The 24341-nt window shown below is 40.1% G+C and overlaps 2 protein-coding genes across 5 annotated transcripts in view; one reads left to right on the forward strand and one right to left on the reverse strand.

Annotated features, from left to right (window-relative positions):
• The window catches only part of MED12L (mediator complex subunit 12L), a 176141-nt gene that overhangs the window by 48376 nt on the left and 103424 nt on the right, over positions 1-24341 (reverse strand). Inside the window, exons 16-22 of one of the 2 annotated variants that reach the window (XM_082223819.1) lie at positions 14214-14361; positions 13611-13729; positions 11627-11770; positions 9151-9314; positions 7260-7391; positions 1330-1557; positions 732-873 (exon numbers count right to left, since the gene is read on the reverse strand). In XM_082223819.1, coding sequence (XP_082079945.1) covers positions 732-873; positions 1330-1557; positions 7260-7391; positions 9151-9314; positions 11627-11770; positions 13611-13729; positions 14214-14361 — 1077 coding nt within the window. Of the gene's footprint in view, positions 1-731; positions 874-1329; positions 1558-7259; positions 7392-9150; positions 9315-11626; positions 11771-13610; positions 13763-14213; positions 14362-24341 lie in introns of both variants that reach the window. The other variant, XM_082223818.1, reaches the window with a different exon arrangement.
• On the forward strand, positions 42-22457 carry P2RY12 (purinergic receptor P2Y12). Of its 3 annotated transcripts, XM_082224532.1 has the most exons (4): positions 4794-4850; positions 8246-8345; positions 16255-16754; positions 21162-22457. In XM_082224532.1, the coding sequence occupies exons 3-4, from the start codon at positions 16629-16631 to the stop codon at positions 22179-22181; spliced, it is 1146 nt and encodes a 381-aa protein (XP_082080658.1). In that variant the 5' UTR covers positions 4794-4850; positions 8246-8345; positions 16255-16628; the 3' UTR covers positions 22182-22457. The 3 variants fall into 3 exon arrangements, with proteins under 3 accessions (XP_082080659.1, XP_082080657.1, XP_082080658.1); XM_082224533.1 differs by lacking the exons at positions 4794-4850; positions 8246-8345 and adding an exon at positions 42-58; XM_082224531.1 differs by lacking the exon at positions 8246-8345 and having other exon boundaries at positions 4790-4850.

Consider the following 24341-nt stretch of genomic DNA (forward strand, 5'->3'; position numbering starts at 1 on the left):
CCTTTGTAAAGGAGAAGGAGGACATCTGAGGAAGCCTCTCTCCAACAGAAGGTTGCAGGTAGGGGTGTTTTGGGGGTGGGAGGTGGGGGTGGGGTGGGATGGGGAACGGGCTAGCCATCCCTAACCTGGGTTCTTAAACCATAGTTCTTAAACTAACCAAGATGAGATGCAGAGAGAAGCCCATTATACCGGAAAAGGTCCATTGTTTATTTAAAGCTTCACTGCAGCATTGGCTGTCAGGCTGGTGTATGTTAGTGAAGGGGCAAAACCATGGGGCCAAATATTATTTCTGAGCCTCCTTGGGGCTTACCTATGAGAGCAGAAAATATCTTATGTGACTGTCATCCCCTTTATTTCAAATAGTAAAATTCCACTGGTCTGCATAATCTGAGGCCTAGTTGCAGGCAGACTGCAGGAAGCCAGAATACATTCTATTAGATCCATTCATGAATCTCTAATGAACATTAGTGGAAATGTCACAATGGTGGAAATAAGAGAAAATACAATGAGTTGTTCATAACTAAGTTATAAACCAAGTTTATAACTCTTCAAAATATTTCCCCCCTTTATTTCTTGGAATTGTTTCTACTTTGCTTCCAATATAAAATTATCAAAACATCTGCTATACAAAATTTAAAAAAACAAGGCTTGGTGATGTGATAATTCCAGATGGCCAGCCATAGCAAAGATATAGGTACTTATCTACTGATAGAAGCATTTTCTGCACTTACATCCACACTGCAGAGGAGGTCATTAAACCCCCAGACATGGTTTGACGAACAGCAAAGGGCTTTCAAGACCCCTAGCCATTCCGAGCTTAGCACTGTGCAGCAAGCGGTTAACTCTGCACACAAATTGGCAATGTCGTTGATTCTAGAAGAAAACAGAAAAGATAAATTAATGCTAATTGACTGACAACAAGGTGTAGGGGTGTGTGTGTGTGTGTGTGTGTAGATGTGTGTGTGTGTGTGTGTGTGTGTGTGTGTATTGCAGTAGTCATAGAATCATAGAATTGTAGAGTTGGAAGGGAACCTGAGGGTTATCTAATCCAACCCCGCTGCAAGGCAGGAATATGCAACTGTTGTATACAGGGATAAGACCTGCAACCTTGGTGTTACATCAGCATACTTTAACCAACTGAGCTATTAAGACCACCAGTATGCTCCTTAACCCAAACTAATCTGCACCTAGTGAGTCAAGACCACCCATAACGTGAGCGAGCAGCACTCAACTTTGTTTCCTTTTCACTAACATTTTTAAGAGGAGGGAGGGAGAGAGGGGAATTTAATGTTTTAAAGAGGCAGCTTGGTCTCTGCAATGTCACCTTACCTGCCTGTATCTTGGTGGCCCATGCATACATTCATCAGTGCATTACACACAAAACTATAGCGACTAGGTGGATTGTCATTCAAGATCTTGCCCAACATTGAATAATTGAGGCTGTGGATTGAGGGATTCTCAATAAAATCCAACATGAACTCTGGATCCCATAACAAGTTGGAGTTTGAGGGCTGAACATTGCTATAGATGGTTTGCTTCACTTTTGAGCAGGCACTACTAAAATAAAGGAAAAGGGAAGAGTTAAGGAGGAAAGTACAAACACTTTGCAGAATTCAGGTGTCTTTGGCCTATCAAATGTTTATTGAAATGTGAGTTAAATAGCTACCCAATATTTTGTATATTTCTCAGGTTACTAAGCACACTGGCTTTCAAATTTTAAGCACCTGAATGGGCTTGTCAAAGAAGTCAGATATATACCTACATTGGGAGAAAAATTGATTAGCCAAATTCTGAAGTCAGCAGTGCAACTGCAAAATCTGGGCACCGCAAAATCTTTCGGCTTGGATTAGATGCTTGATATGCTTGGTAGTTCATCACTCACACAACTTCATAGTTCTCAAGCTGGATCTCAGTTTTAATCAGTGCAATAAATCATACAATTATGTCTAAATTAACCACAAAACTCATCTAAAACACTTTTGTATTAGTAGTAACAGGAAAAACAACAGCAGTGCTTACCCTTTTAGCTTTATATTTAATCAAATGTTTTATGTACTGCCTGTTGAGCAGGCATTCCAAGACAGTGTACAGTAATATAAAATATAATGCCAAAAATATACAAATTAAAATTAAAACTTAATCAAACCATCAGTGAAAAATACTTAAAATTCTACAGTGGCTAGTATTAATAGCCAACAAGGCCATGCTGAACAAGGAAGTTTTTAACATGCTGGCACTGTAACAAAGTTGGTCCTCTCAGGTGAGACCATTCTAGAGTGTTGGTGCCACCACAGAAAAGGCCTTCTTCCTGGTTGTTGCCAGATGTACGCAGTAGCACAACTAGGAGAGAATCTGATAATGTTTTCAGTATGCAAGAAGATCTGGATGTGAGATGTTCTGCCAGAATATAATATATATATAAAAAAACAAGATGGCGGATGTACCTCAAGGAAGGACCCCTAGACAGGAAGCTACTCTTCTACTGAGTGTGAAGGGCTGGAAGTCTACAACCCTATTCTATGTGCAATGTCACTTCACATAATGTACAAAAGAAAGGTTTTGGCCAAGATTTCAGATTTTTTAAAATTAAAAAAGCAGTGCCCAGAAACTCATTTACAGACTTCCTTCAAGCCCTCTGGGGGATGGGCATGGGGGGGAATAAGAAGAGAATGAAGCAAGGTTTCAAATTAATCTTCAGCCTCTGGACCTCCCAGTCTTGAAAAATCCTGATCACTACCACCTGCCCCTGCAATAATTAACAGCTGACAAATCTACAAACATACTCTGTCCAGTGTTTATTCAAAAGGTTGGTTGCAACTGGGTAGTTCAGGGTGTATTCAGCTTGGAAGGACACCAACCTCATGCTAATAAACACATATCAAGGCTCTTTTCCTTCTTTAAGTTATGTGAAATGTTTTGTGAAATGAAGCAGGCAGATTAAGAATTACTGCGATTCCAAAAATGCCAGTGCTATGATACTGGAGTTTGAACTAAAGCAGCATTCCAATACTACAGAAACATCCAGTTCCAAAACTGATAACAGGAGAAAACAGTACTGCTGGTACATTTGCAAAAAGAATCCTCTGTACCACCCCCAACCCCCACAATGTACCAATACTGCATAACAGCTCCAAAAGATGTGGGGGAAAGTAATACTAGGGCTGAATCTATAAACATCAAAGAAGTGTTTCACTTTAAAGCGTTGTAAATTTAAACAGGGAAAACAGGTGGGGGAAAATGGGATTCCACGTCACCATCCGGTGGCACAAAGGTATATTGCACATACACGCATATAAATCGCTTTTTCTTTACCCGTCTAGCTGAGTCCTTAACAATATCATATTTGTTGATAGGATCTAGGCAGGCTTCCTCAAACAACAGCCCTCCAGATGTTTTTGGCCTATAAGTCCCATGATCCCTAGCTAGCAGGACCAGTGGTCAGGGATGATGGGAATTGTAGTCTCAAAACATCTGGAGGGCCGAGTTTGAGGAAGCCTGATCTAGGGAGTTCTGGCATTACTGGTTTGGAGTAGTAATGAAACTGCAGTAATGAAACTGCCCTATCCAAGTGATTTGACTAACCACAGCAGCAGCAACTGGGTGACCACTAATATTCACAGACCAAACAACAATGCTCCCAGGTACATGATGCCCTTGTTGCTTTCTTCCATTGTCCAGGGGCTCAGACTGTTAGTCACACTTTGGACACATCGAAAGAAGTATGAAATCATGGTTAACTTGTCCCATCTATTTCCACAGGACCTAGGTGCAATTAACTTGAGTTTTGCTCCAACCAATATATGCCAATTCCACAGAGATTAGTCTCTCAGAGCAGCTTATATGCAGTTTCCTCTAAAATATCATTACTGATACACCATTGGTTCAAGCGAGACCTGAAATCACGATGTGCTTTTAGAGTGCTGAATGGACAGAATCAGGGCCAGCCCGCCAAAGAGGCACAGTGAGGCAGTGGGGGGGGGCTTCACCTGGCCGTCTCCAGATGTCGGAGGGGGGACAGAGGAGGACAGAGGGGGTCCTGCCTCAAGTGGCAAAATATCCTGGGTCAACCCCTGGACAGAAGCCATATGTGCCACAGGTGCCAGCCCATGGCCAGAACAGTGCAGAAGCAAGTTGTTCCATGGATGGAAGAGATAAGATAAAGTAGCAAGCAGTAGAAGCCATAGTGATGCAAATTATATGGGAAGAGGAAGATGAGATAGAGCCAAGTCTGAAAGCAATGTTTTCTCTGCATTGTGGGGCACAGAAGAGAGTGGGTAGATGAAGGCAGGAATTGGAGTCTGTCTAAATCAGGAATGGAACCTATTTGTCATTGATTAAAATTTGATTGTCCCACACTTTGATGTAAAAACTTTAACAACAACACTTTTTAAAAATCAGGAATAGAGAACTCCGTGACCTTCCAGATACTGGACTCCAAATTCCATCAGCCAAGTGTTATTCTTTCTTAAATAGGGATAGCAAATTTGTTAGCTTCTGCCTTGCCAAACAGCCCTCATGCTTTCTCAGTCACAGATTTTATGAAACACTTCGAATGCTCCTTAAAGACAACTTGTTTATACTGGAAAATTTAGAGCGTTGCAACAGTACTTTTTTTTTTTTAAAAAAAGCAAGCCACTAAACGCTGCTGGATCACAATGGGCTTTTTTCATGACAAGTTCTGGAAGATTTTGAAGATACAATTCATACAGAAAATGAGACAGTTTATTTTTTAAAAGGGGAAGTTTAGTTAAAATTGCAACGCTTAAATAGGAAGTCACAGGCTTTTTACATGCGAACTGCATGGGACATTTTGTACAGGGGAAAGGCTAAAAGCCTGAAGTAAGAGATAGGTAAGACTCAAACTTCAAATAAATTTCAAATGTTAAGATATTCAATGTTTTACTCTGTGTGGAAAGCCATGGGCTTATTAGAAAGCTATATTAATATAGCAGGGAGAATGACATTGGACACTTCTGCTTACAAATCTACTGCAATTGCTCATCAGAGATAATACGGGAGTTTTCTAATGATTTGACTGGCAACTTAAAGGCACAGCTCCTCAAAGCAGCAAAACCAAAATTCATACAATTAAGTCAAGTGAATTAACTCTTACGTGAGTTAAAATACAGTAAGATTAAATGTCTTCAGTATAAAAGCACTAGGTTTTTTGCTGTTTGAAGTGTAAAGATGGATTAAGCCTTCTATTTCAAGTAGTGAATTGCAGTAGGCAATAGATATAGGATAACAAAAAATAAAGCACTTCTCAAATTATTCTGTGCCTTTGCTTTACTAAATAAATTCTTCTATTTATTGGAATATCGCCATTTGGAGACCAGGACTTCTACCTATTTAAGTATGGGCACACTTTCTGAAGACACCAACTCTATAGGTTAAATAGGCATAAAACACAGAAATCATTCAAGAGAATAAAAATTTGAGACTGAAATTCATTATAGTAATATACAAATTTAAAAGTGTACCAATCCTGGTTTCTAGGAAGAGGTTGGGGCATTTTATAATCCTGGGTTCTGGGGGAAATCTGTCTAAATTATTAAATTATAATTTTCTAACATTGTAGTAATTTAATAACACTGCATTATACAGTGTTTTGGTCTGGTTTGGATGCATACATCTTGGCTTATTAAGACAAGATAGGGATGAGCCTTGTGCCCAAACACTCAAATCAACTTCAAACTATGGTTTAAGGTGTGATTTTGTTCTAATCCCAGTAATCATAGTTCCCCTGCTTGGATGAAATAGGAAACAATGGTTAATCAATCCTGGAAGTCTTCAATTTTAGTGCACCTGAAAGAGAAGGGGGGGTGCATCTCCCTCCTTCATGTGCACCAGCCAAATGAGGGAAGGTGGGCAGCTACCATGGAGAGGGTCTTTTCAGTGATGGTGCCCCTGTTACAAAGCATGCTCCACTGAGATGCTCCCCTGACAACTACATTGTGGTCTTTAGGGCCACCAGATGAAGACCTTTTTCATTTCCCCAAGGATCTTGTGTTCTAAAAATATGTTCCAGTGTTTTTTAAATGTGGAGTCTACCATTTCTCTTGTTGCCACCCTCCAATTTCTATTGGGGGTGGTAAGTGGAGAAAAAGCCTCAGATTTTCTCAGGACTGGGTGGGCTTGTATGAGTCCATGGGGCAGTGAGCATGATACAGTGGTACCTTGGTTCTCAAACTTAATCCGTTCAGGAAGTCCATTCCAAAACCAAAGAGTTCCAAAACCAAGGCACGCTTTCCCATAGAAGAGAGAGAAGAGTTTGGATTTGATATCCCACTTTATCACTACCCTAAGGAGTCTCAAAGCGGCTAACATTCTCCTTTCCCTTCCTCCCCCACAACAAACACTCTGTGAGGTGAGTGAGGCTGAGAGACTTCAGAGAAGTGTGACTGGCCCAAGGTCACCCAGCAGCTGCATGTGGAGGAGCGGAGACGCGAACCCAGTTCACCAGATTACAAGACTACCGCTCTTAACCACTACACCACACTGGCTATTAGAAAGTAATGCAAAATGGATTAATCCATTCCAGACTTTTAAAAACAACCCCTAAAACAGCAATTTAACATGAATTTTACTAACTAACAAGACCATTGATCCATAAAATGAAAGCAATAAGCAATGTACTGCAGTCACACAATCGATCAATCAGTGGCTGAACTGGGTTCCACACAGTCACAAAAGCAAAACAAAAAGAGCTGCAAAAACAAAAAAGCCAAAAAAAAGCAAAAACAGACAGACCTCAGAGTAACACTCAAAATGGAAGTGTGGCACTCAAAACAGAAGTGTAGCACCCAAAACATTCAGCTTCCGAAAAAAGTTCGCAAACCGGAACACTTACTTCCAGGTTTGCAGTGCTTGGGTTCCAAGTTGTTTGAGTACCAAGGCATTTGAGAACCAAGGCACCACTGTACTGCATTCAAACAAACACATTAATTTACATCAATAGGGCAATGAATGGGTGGCTTGGGGACAAAAGTTCTCCCCAGACTGTAACACACAAACATGTCTACAAGTAAGCCCCACCAAAAATAACTGCTTAGATGAAACCAGGGGTAGAAACAAGTTTTTGAGTTTTCAAACTAGAACCTGCTTTGTAGGAACAGAAATAAAAACAGGCGAAGGCAGAGAATATATACAAGGCAGATAATGAATACAAGGAGCAATTAATATATCAATGTATGTTAATGTATGAATACACGCCAACTTTTTAGATCAAATTTTGAAAAGAAGAGCTTGTGGCTACCAACCTGAAAAGATCTCCAAATTTGCTTCTGAGATGGCTACAGGACATGTAGAGATCATAGAGATAGGCTAAAATACATCTTTCTGGGGAAGAGCATTCTGATGGATTAACAACGTGTTTGACAACACCACATAATCTGTAAAAAGAGAAGAAAATCATGCAGGGCTGATGACTGAGAGTGGTATAGTCCCTTCATATATTTCAGAGCTGAGAAGTTTAACACTGTGTGTTTCTAAATCACCATTCTGAGCTACCAAGCTAAAGGAGGATGCTGTTTACATCTCATCCTATATAAAGAGCTTACTTTCCCTTTTATCTAACCATCACTTTTTTTCCAATGCACTTGGGAGTCCTTCAGATTATTTAGTAAAGAGAAAAAATGCACCATGGACTTTCCTACCTACTGGCGTGGGGCTTTAATTAATTTGATCCTCTTTAGAGCCTAATAATTGTGGTACTTAAGTGGAAGGAGATGAGCATGCCTAACACACAATTCTCATCAACCTCATAGAATACAACAATTCTCAAGATTCCTTCAGAGGAATCTATTAGTATTAAACGAGCTCCAAAAATAAGTAGAAGATGTGTAGTTTTAAGGAAAATAAACTGAAGCACCATTATCTAAATGCCAGTAATCAAAAATTTCCTAATGGCATGAATTCATCCAACAAATCCCAGTATAAGTCCCTTTACTAATTACATTTGAATTCCTGAAGGAGTTCAGAGCATTCACAGAAAGGAGTTCAGAGCAGGCACACGGCCAGCTCCTCAGGGAAGGTGAGGCTACATGCACACTAACCGATCTGAACCACAAAAATGTAAATTTTCTCAATCCAGAATCATCCCTGCTTATCCTCAACATGCTGTGTTCAACCTAGATTGATTCTAGATCCTGTCATCATAAGGCTAGGTGGGGTTACTTGATACATGTTTGGAAACTTTCCCCTTGATTAAGTTATCTACTCCTTTTCCTCCCTGCACATGCCTCAGGTGAATGAAGAAGGAAGCGGCAACAGCATATACACATTAGTCCGGTGGCCCACCCATTGCTGGGACTGCCAAATCTGTTTTCTCCTGAACACACTGCAGGGTAATGTATAACCAATCTGAAATGCGCTTGTATTTATTAATTTTTTTGAATGAAATTAGATTTGCAGGAACAACCTCGATCAAGGTTGTGTTTGGACTATGTAGAATAATAATACAGTGGTACCTCGGGTTAAGAACTTAATTCGCTCTGGAGGTCTGTTCTTAACCTGAAGCACCACTTTAGCTAATGGGGCCTCCTGCTGCCGCCGCGCCACCAGAGTGCGATTTCTGTTCTCATCCTGAAGCAAAGTTCTTAACCTGAGGTACTATTTCTGGGTTAGCAGAGTCTGTAACCTGAAGCGTATGTAACCTGAAGCGTATGTAACCCAAGGTACCACTGTACTTCTACTCACATGTTCACTGGGTGGAAGGGGTCCACACCACTAGACTGAAGCTGGTCATCTGTGTTTATGGTTAATAGTTTCTGCTGGCTCTGCTTATATTTCATTTTGTTTCGTATGTAACCCGAGGTATAATAATAATAATAATAATAATAATAATAATAATAATATTTTTTTATTTATACCCTGCTCAAAAAGCAATTTCCCCAGTCTTCACTGATTCTATAACAAAATGTCATGTATATGTAGCCTGAGAGATAAAGGTGCATCAGGTATATTCCCGTTCTTTACTATAATGGCAACAGCAATGTACATTTGCATTCCTGGCTATACAAAAGTTTTGTGTTTACCACAGACTTTTCAAGCAATACTAAACACTGTTTGCAAACTGAGAATGCACTACTTCTAGCATGTAAGAAAGCTATTAACATTGTGAAGTCTTAGAAAAATATTACCACTACAAACCCTTCAAAAACCTGAGCAGTTTGGTCTGGATTCAGAATGAGGCAAGCATGGTAATGTCTCAGGACAGCAACGATGCAAACACACAATCCTGTTGTGTAACTTCCTGCCAAGCTGGAGGACTTCAAAAGAAGCTCAGCTTCCACCACACTCAGCTCATTCAGCAGCTGAAATTAAATATATACATATATATGTCTTGGTTACATAAGCCTCCCAGGCCCCCCCCAAAAAAAAACACATAAAAGGAAAAAAGTATTAAAGGCAGATATAATGATGCAATGCCTCCTTTCTGCTGTAAAGGAGTAGAAACATGGAAAGGAGATAGAAAAAGCACAACACTGTTTTTCATCATGATAAAAATCATTATGTCTAGACCTGGGTTCAGGTTCCTAAACATAGGAAATGAAATGTAAGCAGCCTTAAATAAGTTACTGTAGAAGTGCAGGAGATTTTGTTTTGTTGCCCTGGAAAAATCCTTGGCTTCTTCCATCTCCATGAAAGAAAAGCATAGCATCTGAAGAAGTTCTTTAAAAATATAAATGAAAGCTGTTTGACATAGCAGCTTCTTCACAAAGGGTTTTAGTGTGAAGTACCTTAAAGTGGTGGTACAACTTAGCTCAAGCACTGTAAGAACTGGTTTGGCTCTGCAATTGCTACTCAAGTCATGGGCAGAGCAATCCAAATCGCTGGTCCACCACGATGGACAGGGTTGGATAAGGCAGAAGTGCCCCAGCTTTTGACACTGGAGGAGCTCTCCCATCAACAAGGAGGCCCTTCCAGTGAGAAGTCCCACAGCAGACCCACCCAAATTGTGGATGAGAAGAAGCTACCACTGGTGGCATTTGGGGAATGGGGATGGGCAAGCACAGGATCATGTGCTAGATCATGTGCCAACCATGCCACTATGCTGTGACAGCAACAAGACTTCCACTTGCCCAGGAAAACCTGTTCTTTACTGCTGAATCGGAGCAAACCTTGGGTTTTCCATGGATTTGATGTTTGCTTTGATTTAGCATGTAAGAGTGGATTTTCCTAGGTAAAGCGGTGAAGCAAACAGAAAACGGAAAGCTTTCTGTGCACAGGGCTTTGCAAGTGTGGACGAGCCCTGAGTGCTGAAACAGTGAATGAGTGTTCTTGCCTGACACACCTCCACCCTGGCAAGCACAAGCAGAGGGGCTATTGAAGCAGCAATGGCTACACTGCTCCGTCAAACCACACAATTGCCAGCCAGGGATGCGGACTGACACCTCTGTGGCTTACTTGGCATCAGGTATGTGCACTTGACATTTCCGAACATATTTGACTCTCGTACTTTTTGCATAAAAGGGGAAACTGATATCCTGTTATGTTAGGCGCAGGGCTGGATTTAGGTTTGATGAGGCCCTAAGCTACTGAAGGTAATGGGGCCCCTTTATATGTCCAGCTGTAACAAATTGTCGCTGTTTTTTGTGTTGAATATATGCTATATGGTAATTTGTGGACCTAACAAGTACCTAAAGCCATTTGCACATAACAAAATATGTATTTTATCAAAGTAATTGATGTAGAAATGAGCAAACCAGTGATATTTTAGGGAGCAGGCTAGCAGGCGGGGTCCACTACTTACATCATAGGAGCCTACACAAAACAAAACACTGTTGCTGTATGTAGGTTTTATTTTATTTGTTTTTTATCTTATATTTTGGAAATGTACATGCGGGATGTACATCCCCTAAACTACAGCTTGTTTAGCTTATACATTAATCCGGCACTGGTTAGGTGCATTCACACTGGCTGTTTGCAGGTGAATTAGTGCTGGAACTACTGGGTTTATTGCTGTAGTGTTCAGTGCTTTTTTTCCGGGGGTACTCAAGAGTATGCTGTACGGGCAACTTTTTTTTTCTAGAAGAAAAGCACTGGTAGTGTTTGAACCTGATCAAGAGAAGTTTGGTATGAACTTTTCTTCTCTGCCTCGGGCAGCCTTAGTTCATTCCTAATATTTCAGTGTGGACCGTACAGAATGATACTCTAAAGTAGTCTATTGCTGAAGTTTTTGCAAACCAAATTACTATGCTTTGAAAGTACAGGCGTGAACACACCCTAAAATTGAGCATGTTTACTTTGACCTAAGTTCAATGGACTTTTCTTCCCAGTAAGAGTGTTTAACATCACAGCCTTAGTTTAAGGTTACCAGATGTCCCCATTTCCCAGGGACAGTCCCCAGATTTACAAATCAGTCCCCTAACAAAATCTATTGAAGTTGAAAAGTATCCCTGGATTCATTGAAAAAAATCTGGTAACCTTACTTTTGTTACATACTGCAAAGCACTTACTATTATTGGTGCCAATTGTGGGGGTGGGGGGGACCGATTAGGCTTTTTTGCGCTGAAATTCTAAAGAACATTACTGTATTTTTTATTGTTTTATTTGTGAACGAACTTCGAAGCTGCTCTTAAAGCTGGGATGGAAATAATTTAAATGAAGAAATAAGTCCCATTACCTGAACAGCAAAGTCAATAAGCCCATTGATATTTAAAGCAGGCTCCATTAGATCAAAGATAAGCTGTATGTGGTGAGCCAATGGAAGATGATATGATGTCCCTGAAGCAAAACTAGTAATCTGTTCCAGAACATTGTTGGAGATCTGTTTAAAAAAATAAATAAAAATGGAACTGCCAGTAAATTAAAGCACTGCACCAGCTGACGTACCATCATGCCTACAATCACATTCATTTGATTTGTTGTTTTGGATCATTTCCCTAAAGCCACAAACAACAAGCGCAACAACAAGTCTTCTGTATCCTGTCCTCCCCAAAATCTGCTCCAGAGGATCTCACCACCTTTTGGAGGGTAGAAGGGACAGGAATGGGAGAGGAAACTCCATTGCATGCACCAGTGAAGCTACAGCCACTGGATACGGACCTGAAATTTTACATACATTTGCCATCCATACACCTGCCAACTGAGAGTAGCAGCTCATGCATCTAGTTCACGAAAACCTATGCCATAACCAAATCCAAGGTGTCAGAAGACCCTTCGCTGTTTTTGCCAAAACAGTCTAATGGGGCTACCTGGTGATGTAGTGAAGAGGGAATGCAGGTGAATGCTGCTCCAGGACTTTTTTTTTTCCCCACAGCAGGAGCAATAATCTGCCAGAGCATCGGGGTAATTGATGGATCCAGCTTGTTCTGACTAGTGAATGCAGTGTTAATGAAGATTGCAAATTTGTGACAGATTAGCACAGAGGAAGTAAGAGAACGAGGAAATCAACCCAGAAGAGGCTGGATACTTCTTTCCTTTTCATTAATAGGGTTCCTACTTCATGCTATCTGCTTAAATGGGAACACTTCTTTGCATGACTGTTTGTATTTCTAATTAAAATCTAAAGGTCACTTTTGAGCTGGCTAAGGATAGTGCTAATGGTCTTCCTCATGAAATCCTAGAATTGTTCCAGTCTTTCTTGCCTCAAAGTGCACATAAGGAAGTTATTAATGTGCAATGCTTCCCAAAGAAAACCACTGCTCCAAGAAAGACTAACACAGTTGATCCTGAAATAAAAGATTGCCTGCCTAGATTTCTGATTTATACACTGATTGCCAAAACATAGTGGAAGAACTACTGATAAAAGCTAGCAAATATGCACGCTCTTTACCAATTCATTTGACATGCAGGCAAGAACCTCCAGCTTTTACTGACTGCCTGCGAGAGCCTTTGGAATTTTGAAATCTGGTTCTGGCTGTTTTTTCACGTGACCAACATATGTATCAACACATTCTTAAAAACATCGCAGCTGTGGAAACTTACTTAAAGAGACATGTGGTGGAGGCCATTAGCCACAGTTTACATAGTGATTATATGGATTGTCATTAAAAGGCTCTATGAGGCATTCCTAGGGCAAAATAAACCATATGTGATTGCAGACTGAATTCTCTACAGATTTAGCGAGATACTAGTCAGGCTGCTCTGTAAGCCTGGAACTTCTTCTCCCTTCTTCCTCCCTCCCACCCACCCTTCCAAAGCCAGACTGAAGAATCTCTTTGCAACACATTCCTTTAGGAATGCATTTTCTGTAAGCACACAAAGGGCCGATTCATACTATGTGTATACCAAGCTTCCAGTACCTCCATTAATTCTTGTCCATTTGATGTTCTCCTCCAAATCACCACCCACCTTCCTCTCCCTCAATCCAATTTTTCTCATACTATGGACACTCCAACAACTATGAGAAAATCTAGACTGAGGGAAGCAAAATGTGGGAAAGTGATGAGTTGGAGGAGAACCTTATATGGACAATGGATAATTAATGCAGGTACAGGAAACTTACCATCCACATTAAACAACAATATGGATGAGCCCCAAATCTCTACTCTTCCATCTTCCTCCTCCCCCCCCCCCACTTTTCTCCAGTTCATGCACACTTTATATTACGACTGAAACTTCAACACAGAAATGGAAAAGATTGCAATTTCTACAGTGGAAAATACCTGACATGTCACTTGATGCTGATCGAAGTATGAAAGCTGTTGCAGTTTTGTAAACACAGTCTCTAATGTCGGAAAGGTTTCCTGTTTGTTCTTTCTGACTTTCTGCCCTTCTTCTCCAGCTAAAACATTTTTTGCACAGTTTACGGGAAAGTCTAATCCAACAAAGATTTATTTGAGAATAAAAAACATAAATTTTCATTGCATGCAACACTGGCAGGGGAAAACTGCAAACACATTCTATATTTAGAACGTCATTGTTTTCTTTAGAAGACTGAATTAAACTAAATATTTTTTTTAAAAAATAGCAAACAAATTAATTTGGTTCTAAAGCTTGAGCATGAGAGTGCAAGTTCTTATCAGGAAGGCTATTAACACCGATACATACTTAAATTGTTTAATGTGTCATGAAAGACAGCCATAAATATAGTTTTATTGGTTTATGTATCATGCTACATGAAAAACAACAGAAAATATTTGGCTGCCTTGAACAGGATAATTCAGACATGATGATTCTGCAGAGTTCATAAGGGTGCTTCTTATAACTCCCTCTATCCTGGTTTTAAAAGGACAATGAAAGCTCAGCAATGGGCATTCGGGTATTACCGGTTGTTTCTGTAGTGCTTTTCTTATTTAGGATTTTCAAGATATCTTTGGTAATCTTCTTTAACTGATGCCTTGCCTCTTCACGTTCCTTGCCAACACCATAAAGAAGAATCATGCGCTGGTTACATTCATGACTTGAAGATTCATCCTTTTAATCAAAGAGAAAATACAATAAATCAAGAACAAGCTGGATAGGAAACAGAAAACAGTGATATCTTAGCAAGGAATTGTGAGAATAATGTAGTAGGACGAGGTAACGTTGGATGAAAAGCTACTGAAAAAACAAATCGGAGCTTTGCTTAACATGTTGAAAAGTGTATCTCAGGGACTTACATAAAGAGAAAACAAATCTTAACCTAGTGTAAATATTGTTTATTTGTTTATTACATTTATATCCTGCCTGTCCTCCAAGCAGCTGAAGGTAGCAAATGGGTTGACCTCCTCCCCATTTAATCCTCTCAGCAAACCTGTGATATAGGTTAGGATGAGACAGTGGTCTCCCAGTGAGTCCAAGGTCAGCCAGTGAGGCTCATAGCTGAGCAGGGATTTGAATCCTGGTCTCCCAGGTCCTAGACCATTTTTCTAACCACCACACCACCGCTGCACACAAACTTGTATATAAAAAAGAGGTGCATATACAAACAGAATGCACACATTGCTTTCACATTTCATTACTTTAACTGAATTCTATTCCTTTCATAAGTCACTTCTCTTTTTATCTATTCAATACATGAAATCAACCACAGGGGAGGAGGTCATTTTGAACGGGGGTTCCATTCCTGAGCCCCTTGCACATCGGCAGAGCACGCATAACCCCACGCTGCGCCATTTTCAGGCCACTTCTGGTTCAGCAGTGATGAGCATGTGCGTGGTCACATGTCAATCAGGCACCTATTTGTAACAGGAGGATTGCCAAGAAAGCCCAACTTGGTTACATCTCATTTCCAAAACAGGACATTCTCAAAAATGAGTGGATTATTTGCAGGGAAGATAAAAGATAAAAGGCCACTGTGGGAAAAAGAAGCTGGAAATAGATGGGCCAGCAGGCTCATCTTATGGTCTTATGTTCCTGGACAGATTACTGGTCTTCGTGAGACTGCAGCTACTGCAGAATGCCACTGCCTGATCTCAAATCACAACTCCAGATTTCTTGCGAACTTCTGGACCTAGTACATAAAGCTCTAAACAACATGGTACCCAAGTACACCCCAGACATTGCCTTCTCCGGCTACTGCCCCACCTATCTATTAAATTCTGCTGAGAATGGCCTACTTATTATTCTGACTATAACTTCTGTTGGGCAGGCAATGACACAAGACAGGGCATTCTTGGTGGTGGCCCCTCGCCACAACTGTGGAACTCTCTCTCAAAGGACACTTGGTTTCCCCCCACCTCCATGTTAGCCTCATTTAAGCATTAACTGTAAACAAAAACAAAAACCACACAGCCAGCCCCTTGGAACGTGATTTACTTTCTTGATTTTACTGCAATTTTGTATATTTATTTTATTTATTTGTATATGTCTCCAACACTCTAACCACTCTATGCCATACTGGTTTATGATGTTATGATGCTCTTAACATTTTCTTTCTAAACTGAATCATTAGCCACCCTGTGCCCCTACTGGGAGGAGATGCAGGATACAAGTGTGAGGAATAATGGTAGCCCTGGCTCTGAAGAGGTGTCCGGTTTTCTCCATTTCCAGACTTCTGTTCTGTTGTAAATTTCTCTTGAGGATTTTAAAGTGTTAAGGAGGTTAGTTTCTGCATAGTGCAGATCAATAGTAATCTTGTTCAGTTTGTACAAGGACGGATGAGTTCTACAGAAATACCAGCTCTTTAAATTGCCCTAGCAACTGTTGCCTAGGCAAACAATACTCATTTAAAAAAAGTATGGCACTGCATCTATTCTGAAAGGGATGTAATCTTATCTTCCACGAATTAGAAGGACATTTATTATGTTAATGTGGTTAAGTTGCACAACCTAGTTCCTGCCAAAAAGCTTTTAAATTACATTATGGTGTGTGCTTTTTGTTTTGCAGAACTGTTACTTAGCTGATTTACATTGGAGGGCGAATGCCAGAATCTACTAAAGCTGATCTCAGAACTGTTCTAGGTGAGCACCATAGACTTCAGTGTGTCTACCTTGGAATAATGGGATTGTACTTTGCAACATATATATATATTCTTTTCTTAACTAAAAAATAAATAAATATTTCCTTTCGGGAGAAAGAAACTGAAGCTGTCACTCGGAATTTGAAACTGCCTCTATTCCAGCTGCTTAACATCAGAGAGCATCCTAAGAACTTAAGCCCAGTACTTCCTCTTTGCCTGTTCTGATTCACTCGCTTGGGCTGCTTCTGCATGGGACGGATTATTTTTTCGCTGATGAAGTCTACTAAGTGAATATTGCCTCATGACAATCAGTCACACACCTAGACAAAAAGAGAAGACAACTGAGAACAGCACACTTTCACTTCCAGCAAATGCAACCATCCAAAACAAGAAAGCCCAAGTCCTCTTTTTTCTGCAGCTGATCAAGGTAACTTTATAATTTCTACTGTAATTTTTATTTGCCCCTGCATTCTGTACATCAGCCAGTTACTTGTTTTCCTGCTATGTTTCATGCAAACTTTATTGTGCTATATATATTTTTTTAAGTCCTGCAGTGTCTAAAAAGGCACGAAAGCTACAATGCTTGTGTGCCATGTTTTGGTGTAAAATGCTAGGCAACTATCAGTCGTAGAATTTACAGAGGGCCAAGTATGCAACTATCATTTATAGAGGTCAGATATATTTAATGTGACTATCATCTGCACTTATAGCTGAAAGCGAACATGAATCATTCCTGTTTCAAACAGTAATCTATTTAGGCTATATAGATAATGCAGAAAAGGGGGGAAAACACAAACATAAGCTATATTTTACATAGTTGTAGACATTCTAGTTCGAAAGCACACCAAAGTGCAAGTAGAAAAATAGCAACCGCTCCAGCGGGAAGGTAAATGGCGTTTCCGTGCGCTGCTCTGGTTCGCCAGAAGCGGCTTAGTCATGCTGGCCACATGACCCGGAAGCTGTACACCGGCTCCCTCGGCCAGTAAAGCGAGATGAGTGCCGCAACCCCAGAGTCGGTCACTACTGGACCTAATGGTCAGGGGTCCCTTTACCTTTACCTAGACATTCTAAAAGCATGCATACTACCACTTCTCTGCTCGCTTGTTCTTGAAAAATTCCACATAATATTAAAATAGCTTGGGCACTTCTATAGTTTCTAATGTTTTCTGCTTGAAAATGTGTGCTGAGCAGATTTTGTAATAAAGCTACTGTAAGATGAGGAGTGAAGCTGCATGGAGCTAATCTCCTTATAAGTATTTTGACATCTCCAGGTAAGTATTGTTTTTTATTCACCCACTCCTGGCTGCACAAGCTGGTTGCTGCAAATCAGGTCTGCCCTTCTGCAGAAATATATGTTTTTTCTATGCTCTCCCTATACAATTCAGAAGCAAATGCTTCCCCCGATGGCAACCATCCTCTGAATACACATAAAAGTACAAATCAGAAAGCCTAGGAATAAACTCTTCTATGAGTACCGTAGACATTTATGAGTGGCCAAAAAAGAGAGCGAGAGGAAATGCGTCACCAACAGAGAGGGCAAAGGGTGAAACAGATCCACACGAAATTTGCATGTGCTGATTCATATTCATTAGATGCAAACTTAGAAAGAATTCATATAACAGAAATACAACGGAGCTCATCACAGTGGAGAAGACTGCAACCAGAGTGCTTTCACAATCCAGGTGGTAACAGTGGCTGGGCAACTTCAAGGCCCCTTCTCTTCCTTGTTCGTCACCTTGACTCGACACCTTGTTCGCCTTCAAATAGAGGACACCCTCTGATAGATACATGCTGTATCTCCTTAATGCTTAAGGCTCCTCGGGGAAAAACCCTATTCATTGATTTAACATTCATTCTTCTTTTCTTGTAATTCTTAGATTGTACTTTTATTATTTGTTGTGAGGCGGTTGTAAGCCTACGAGCATTCATCTTGCATTTTTCCTGAGTTTGCTTGCATGTCGTCTTATTAATCGTTCATCATTCCTACACTTTTCAAGGCACTTCCCAGTCAGTTTCCAAACAAGAAGTCAGGGGGGGGGGTGTGTTTTAAAAATAGATCTGCTATGCTAGGACAATAGTGCTTTAACTGAGTGAACCTAAATTTACAGTATGATCTGGACCCCAGGCCCCACCCCACAAAATGCTGACAGTCTGGAGGCACCCTTAGTCGTTCAAAAATGTGTCCAGTGGATGCACATGGAAGACTCAGTTGAGTGGAGCCCTCCCAACTCCATGAGCCACGAATCATATCTAATAGTTTACAAAGAATACCTAGATAATTCCCATTTTGCTCCTATTTTGGTTCGAGTTGAGGCAACAAACCATGCCATAATCCCTGGCTTAGCATTATGTCCAAACTAGAGGTTGAGGTTTGTTTCACTGCAAACAAAATACACAATGGCTGTACTCTTTGGAGGCATTATGCTTCTGAATTCCAGTTCCTGGAAACTGCAAGGGGAGAAAGTGTTTCTGAGCTCAGAACATGCTTAGAGGCTTTCCATAGGCATCTGCTGACCCCATAAGAACAGGATGCTGAGCTAAATGGGTCATTTGCTTAAACCAGCAGTCTCTTCTACTGTTTTTATGTGAATTCAAGGTTTGTTCTCAGTTTACTAATTGGAACTTGGAATAAAAATAGCATTATGTCTGAACCAGAGACAGTGGCTTATTTTACTCCAAACTACATTTCTTTGTCTTGGCATTTTATTTTAGGTTAAAAACAAAGAGGAATGTCAGAGAATTCATGTTCTATACCAATTATGCAAATCATTTTTTCAAATTAAAAAGTCAATAGGAATATTAGTGTAAAATAATATAAACACTAAGACATTCTGAAACCACTTAATGTATTTCTGCCATAATTTCAGGAGTCTAATATAAGGTTTCATCTTCCTTATCCAAGTAACATGGTTCACTGGCAGCACAATGTACACATGCCTGCTCAGAAGTCGGTGACACCAAGTTCTATAGGAGTTATTCCCACAGACGTATGTATAGAATTGACAAGGCCTTTAAAATTGTTTGTGACTTAAAATCTGAGCTTTTAAGTCTGATGTGTGACTGGTTAACAAGTTTTATGCTACCATTTGTTTACAAATTACAGTGGTACCTAGGGTTACATACGCTTCAGGTTGTTGTTTAGTTGTTTAGTCGTTTAGTCGTGTCCGACTCTTCGTGACCCCATGGACCAGAGCACGCCAGGCACTTCTGTCCTCCACTGCCTCCCGCAGTTTGATCAAACTCATGCTGGTAGCTTCAAGAACACCATCCAACCATCTCATTCTCTGTCGTCCCCTTCTCCTTGTGCCCTCCATCTTTCCCAACATCAGGGTCTTTTCCAGGGAGTCTTCTCTTCTCATGAGGTGGCCAAAGTATTGGAGCCTCAGCTTCACGATCTGTCCTTCCAGTGAGCGCTCAGGGCTGATTTCCTTCAGAATGGAGAGGTTTGATCTTCTTGCAGTCCATGGGACTCTCAAGAGTCTCCTCCAGCACCATAATTCAAAAGCATCAATTCTTCGGCGATCACGCTTCAGGTTAGACTCCACTAACCCAGAAATAGTACCTCGGGTTAAGAACTTTGCTTCAGGATGAGAACAGAAACCATGCGGTGCTGGCGCAGCAGCAGCAGGAGGCCCCATTAGATAAAGTGGTGCTTCAGGTTAAGAACAGTTTCAGGTTAAGAACAGACCTCCAGAACGAATTAAATACTTAACCCGAGGTACCACTATATTATTTTATTTCTTATGAATCACCCAAAGGACATATGTTGTGTGGCCTAGTAAACAAATATTGCTCTCCTCCAATCCATTCAGTAGAAAGTAAGTCCAATAATATAAAGCCAAGGAGGGGAATTCAAGACTAAACCTTCATTTGGAAATAAATACATCAATGTGTGAACCAGATCTGTCATTCCAGTAAGAGATACATGTGTTCTTATTTAGCATCAACCACAAGGTGGCCCCAGCAGTATACAGAAAAGCTGGCCAGTGACAACATAGTATTCTTGGAAATATACCATATTTTTCTGTGTATAAGACTACGTTTTTCCCCTTTAAAACAATGTCAAAAATTAGGGGGTGTCTTATACATGGGGGCGTCTTATAGACAGAAAAATGTGATTACTTTCAACGAAGACTTACACAGGAAAAAGTGAAAGTCGGAGGGGAAAGGTCTAGCTTAACATCACCTTGTGTGGCTTACATCACCACATGATTTTCATCCATTTTGCTTCTGACTCCTTGAGGATTTGCACCAGTTTTAGCCCAGTTCCTAAGACACATCAGGAACTAATGGCAAAGTCTTCACCTCATCCTGGACGGAGTTCCTACTTAAAGTCTACACTTCCACAATTGAATGTGGGGAAGTCACCACCTTATTATAAAGGAACTTAACATTAGCACATCTTGTATCGTTTAGATGCATGTGAGAAGGTACACAGTCTCCCATGGCTCAAAATAGTGTGCTATTTGGAGTGCGGGACCTATCAGCAAGCAGGGACTTAGCCTGCTTTGCTACAGTGGAAAGCTGGCATGCACGTAGGCCAGTGAATCTTCCTGAAAGAATAGATTCCACCTTGATGCTTGGGTTGCTGAGACCAGTTTTGGAAACGTGAAAACAAGTAATGTGAAAAAGCTAGTAAGTATCTGCCATGTTTATACATAACAGATATGAAGTTTCTCTGTTATGTTTACTTAAGCATGCAGGTTGTCTGTGCTCTCTACCTCATAACAGGGCTTTTTTATGCTTAAAAGGTTGTCCACATTTATTAAGTTCCACTGAAGAAAATAACATTTGCTGAAATAATGTGACTTCTCTGCTCCTTTTGCTTTGGTAGGAAGAAAATAAAGCCCAAATGAAACCAGAGTACAGCTCGCCTGGAAACTTCAGCAACTGCAGCACCACCAACAGGATGAATCAAGTTCTTTTCCCCTTGTTGTACACTTTTATCTTCCTTGTGGGCATCATTATGAACGGACTGGCCATGGGAGTCTTTTTCCAAATATCCAGCAAGTCAAATTTTATCATCTTTCTCAAGAACACAGTCATTTCCGACATCCTCATGATCCTAACATTTCCATTCAAAATTCTCAGCGATGCAAACCTGGTGTCCTGGGAATTAAGAGGGTTTGTTTGCAAGGTGACACAGGTAATATTTTACTTTACCATGTACATCAGCATTATTTTCTTGGGCCTTATAACCATTGATCGCTATTTGAAAACTGCCAGGCCCTTCAAATCATCAAGCACCAGGAATTTATCAGGAGCTAAGATTCTCTCCGCAGTTATCTGGATATTTATGTTCTCTCTGTCGCTTCCAAACATGATTCTGACAGACAAGGAGCCAACACGCGAGAACGTGAAGAAATGCGCTGACCTGAAGTCTGATTTTGGGCTACTGTGGCATGAAATTGTTAACTATGTCTGCCAGTTTATCTTCTGGGTTAATTTAGTCATCATTGTCGTATGCTACACACTGATAACGAAAGAACTCTACAAATCCTATCAAAGGACAAGACGCACCGGGCAAGCAAACAAAAAGACTGTAAATATCAAAGTTTTCATCATAATTGGTGTGTTTTTCATTTGCTTTGTGCCATTCCATTTTGCCAGAATTCCTTATACTTTAAGCCAAACAAGAGATGTTTTTCGGTGCTCCACCCAGAACACACTGTATTACATAAAAGAGAGCACCTTATGGCTGACTTCCCTGAATGCATGCCTGGATCCATTCATATATTTTGCCCTCTGTAAATCCTTCAGAAAGTCTCTCCTAAATGTACTGTGGAAATGTGCAACCAAAACAAGAGGAGATCAAAGTACAGAAACTACTGACGATGAAACGACACCAATGTAGACCAACAAGAATTTCATATAATACAGGCAAGGCTGTTTAGCACCCTCTTCAATACACACATTAGCTTTAGAAGTGAATCTGTGTTTGTGCTTATACTGAAATCATGAATCACGTGTAGTCTGTGATACTAACAACAAGCTGCTGAATGAGAACATCTCCTGCCTTTTCCTGTTTAATATAGCTACGGGACACTGGAAAAACAACAACTGGATGAGTTGGAAGAAGCGTTTCAAATACTAAAAGTGCACAAAATAAATTGATATTCATAAAAACACAGTTGCATGCTCTCCGAAGTCTGGTAATGTCATTAGTAGTTGCACATTCAATGTGCTGCTTCAGATCCAGTGCCCAAGGTTTTATGGGGATTCAGCAGCCTGCAATGGCAAAGTGGGAAGGGCAATTGTTGATTGCACCCAAAGTCACTAAAATTACATAAATAAGTATGTCTTTTTCTTTTTCTTTTTTCTTTTCCTTCTCCTGCAATGAGGCTTCATTTTAATATTTTAATGTTCCATTATTTTAATGTTGTATTTTATTTTTGTTTTTAAGTTGTAACCACTCATCTTGTTTTTATTATTGCTTGTAAGCCGCTCTGAGCCCGGCCTTGGCTGGAGAGGGCGGGGTATAAATAAAAAAATATTATTATTATTATTATTAAAATTAAAGGGCCTTTTAGCTTAACACACATTTGGTCTTTTTAGAGTAGATCCACTGAAATTAATGGACCTAAGTTAGTCGTGCCCATTAATTTCAATGGGTCTACTCTTGAGTAGCATTGGATACAACCCTATATATCTTTCTGTCTCCCAGGTTTGTTTGTTTGTTTGTTTGTTTGTTTGTTTAAAAAACCCTAAGCATTGTACTTTGGTTCTAGGATGTAGCTGTCACAATGATTTAACAATGGTGAATGTACAGAAGTTGTTTCCTTTTTCTGAATCACATCAGAGCCATCATTCTCTTGTTGCACGCTTGCACATTAACAAACAGCTTGTTGTAAACCAACTAGGACTTGCAAATGTGTCAAAAGTTCACTTTAAAATGAGTAATGCTTGAGCTTTATCAGACAGAGGCATTTAGGGAATAAAAGTTATTCCGTCAGGACCACAGCTTGTTTCTGTTATAAAGAAGTTCGCTGCTTCTTGCAAGACTCTCACAAAAGTAAATGCAAGGTCTGTGGAGGAATGAAAACCTGCCTGCCCATGGAACGTATTGACAAATGTATTTTCTTTAGGCTAAACTAATAACTAAGGTTGTGTAGTGGCCCTACCCACTTATTTCACTTTTGGTCCCACCTACTGCTGGCATGCCCAGAAAGTTAACCAAGAAGGAATGCATCCCTTCAGCTGAAAAAATGTTCCACTGTGATCTTAGCCTAGCTGCTAAGCATGCCTAGAAAGAATTGTCATTTCTCAACCACAAGGCAGTTTTAGGCTGATGTTAGGGCACTAACTATAACCTCACCTTATTAAAATAAGAAAGCTGCACTGAAGATCCCGAAAATAGGAAGCAACACTTTTTTTGTAGGAAATGACACGATTTCAAAATGTCCTGGTTAATATTATTACCTAATAACATACTACTGTGAAAAAACTTCTCTGACAGTGCTGATGATTTTCACACAGAACTTTCCTTTATTTTCACAGTGCAAAATTAAATATCCAGTTGTTGTTGTTTAATTAAATTTGTATACTACCCTTCATCCAAAGATCGCAGAGCAGTTCACAACATAAAAATTTAAAATGAATATAATATATGGCTGAGAAACGAAAACACTTAACTGAAATCAAAATGACAAATACAAAAGTGTGTGTGTTTGCACTAGAGAAACCTGGCAAGAATTCTCCAATAGTGTATAGAAAGATCCAGTGAATAGCAACAATTATTAAAATTTGTAAACTACCCACAAAGTAAGAGGCTAAAGATCATGAGACCTTTTAAAAATATATATATTCTGACTCTATACTGCATTGGATGGCTTAAAAAAAAAAAAAAAAGGTCTCAATTTTTCTTCCGGTGAAAGGTTTTGCAATGACAGTGTCCTTAAGTTCACAGAGAGGGAGGGAGGGAGGAAGTATAGTAGATAGATGACAGGCAGGCAGGAAGGCAGATATACATATATTCTAATTTTCTGTAATGCTTTTGCAAACGAAACAAAATGAA

Source organism: Podarcis vaucheri (assembly GCF_965113315.1).
Source record: "Podarcis vaucheri genome assembly, chromosome: 5".
Taxonomy (NCBI): domain Eukaryota; kingdom Metazoa; phylum Chordata; class Lepidosauria; order Squamata; family Lacertidae; genus Podarcis; species Podarcis vaucheri.

Bases quoted from the DNA above. Each gene is read 5' to 3' on its own strand.
- P2RY12 (XM_082224533.1), top strand. From the start codon at position 16,629: ATGACAATCAGTCACACACCTAGACAAAAAGAGAAGACAACTGAGAAC. The intron at 16,755-21,161 runs GTAACTTTATAA...TTGCTTTGGTAG, and splicing joins TTTTTCTGCAGCTGATCAAG to GAAGAAAATAAAGCCCAAAT.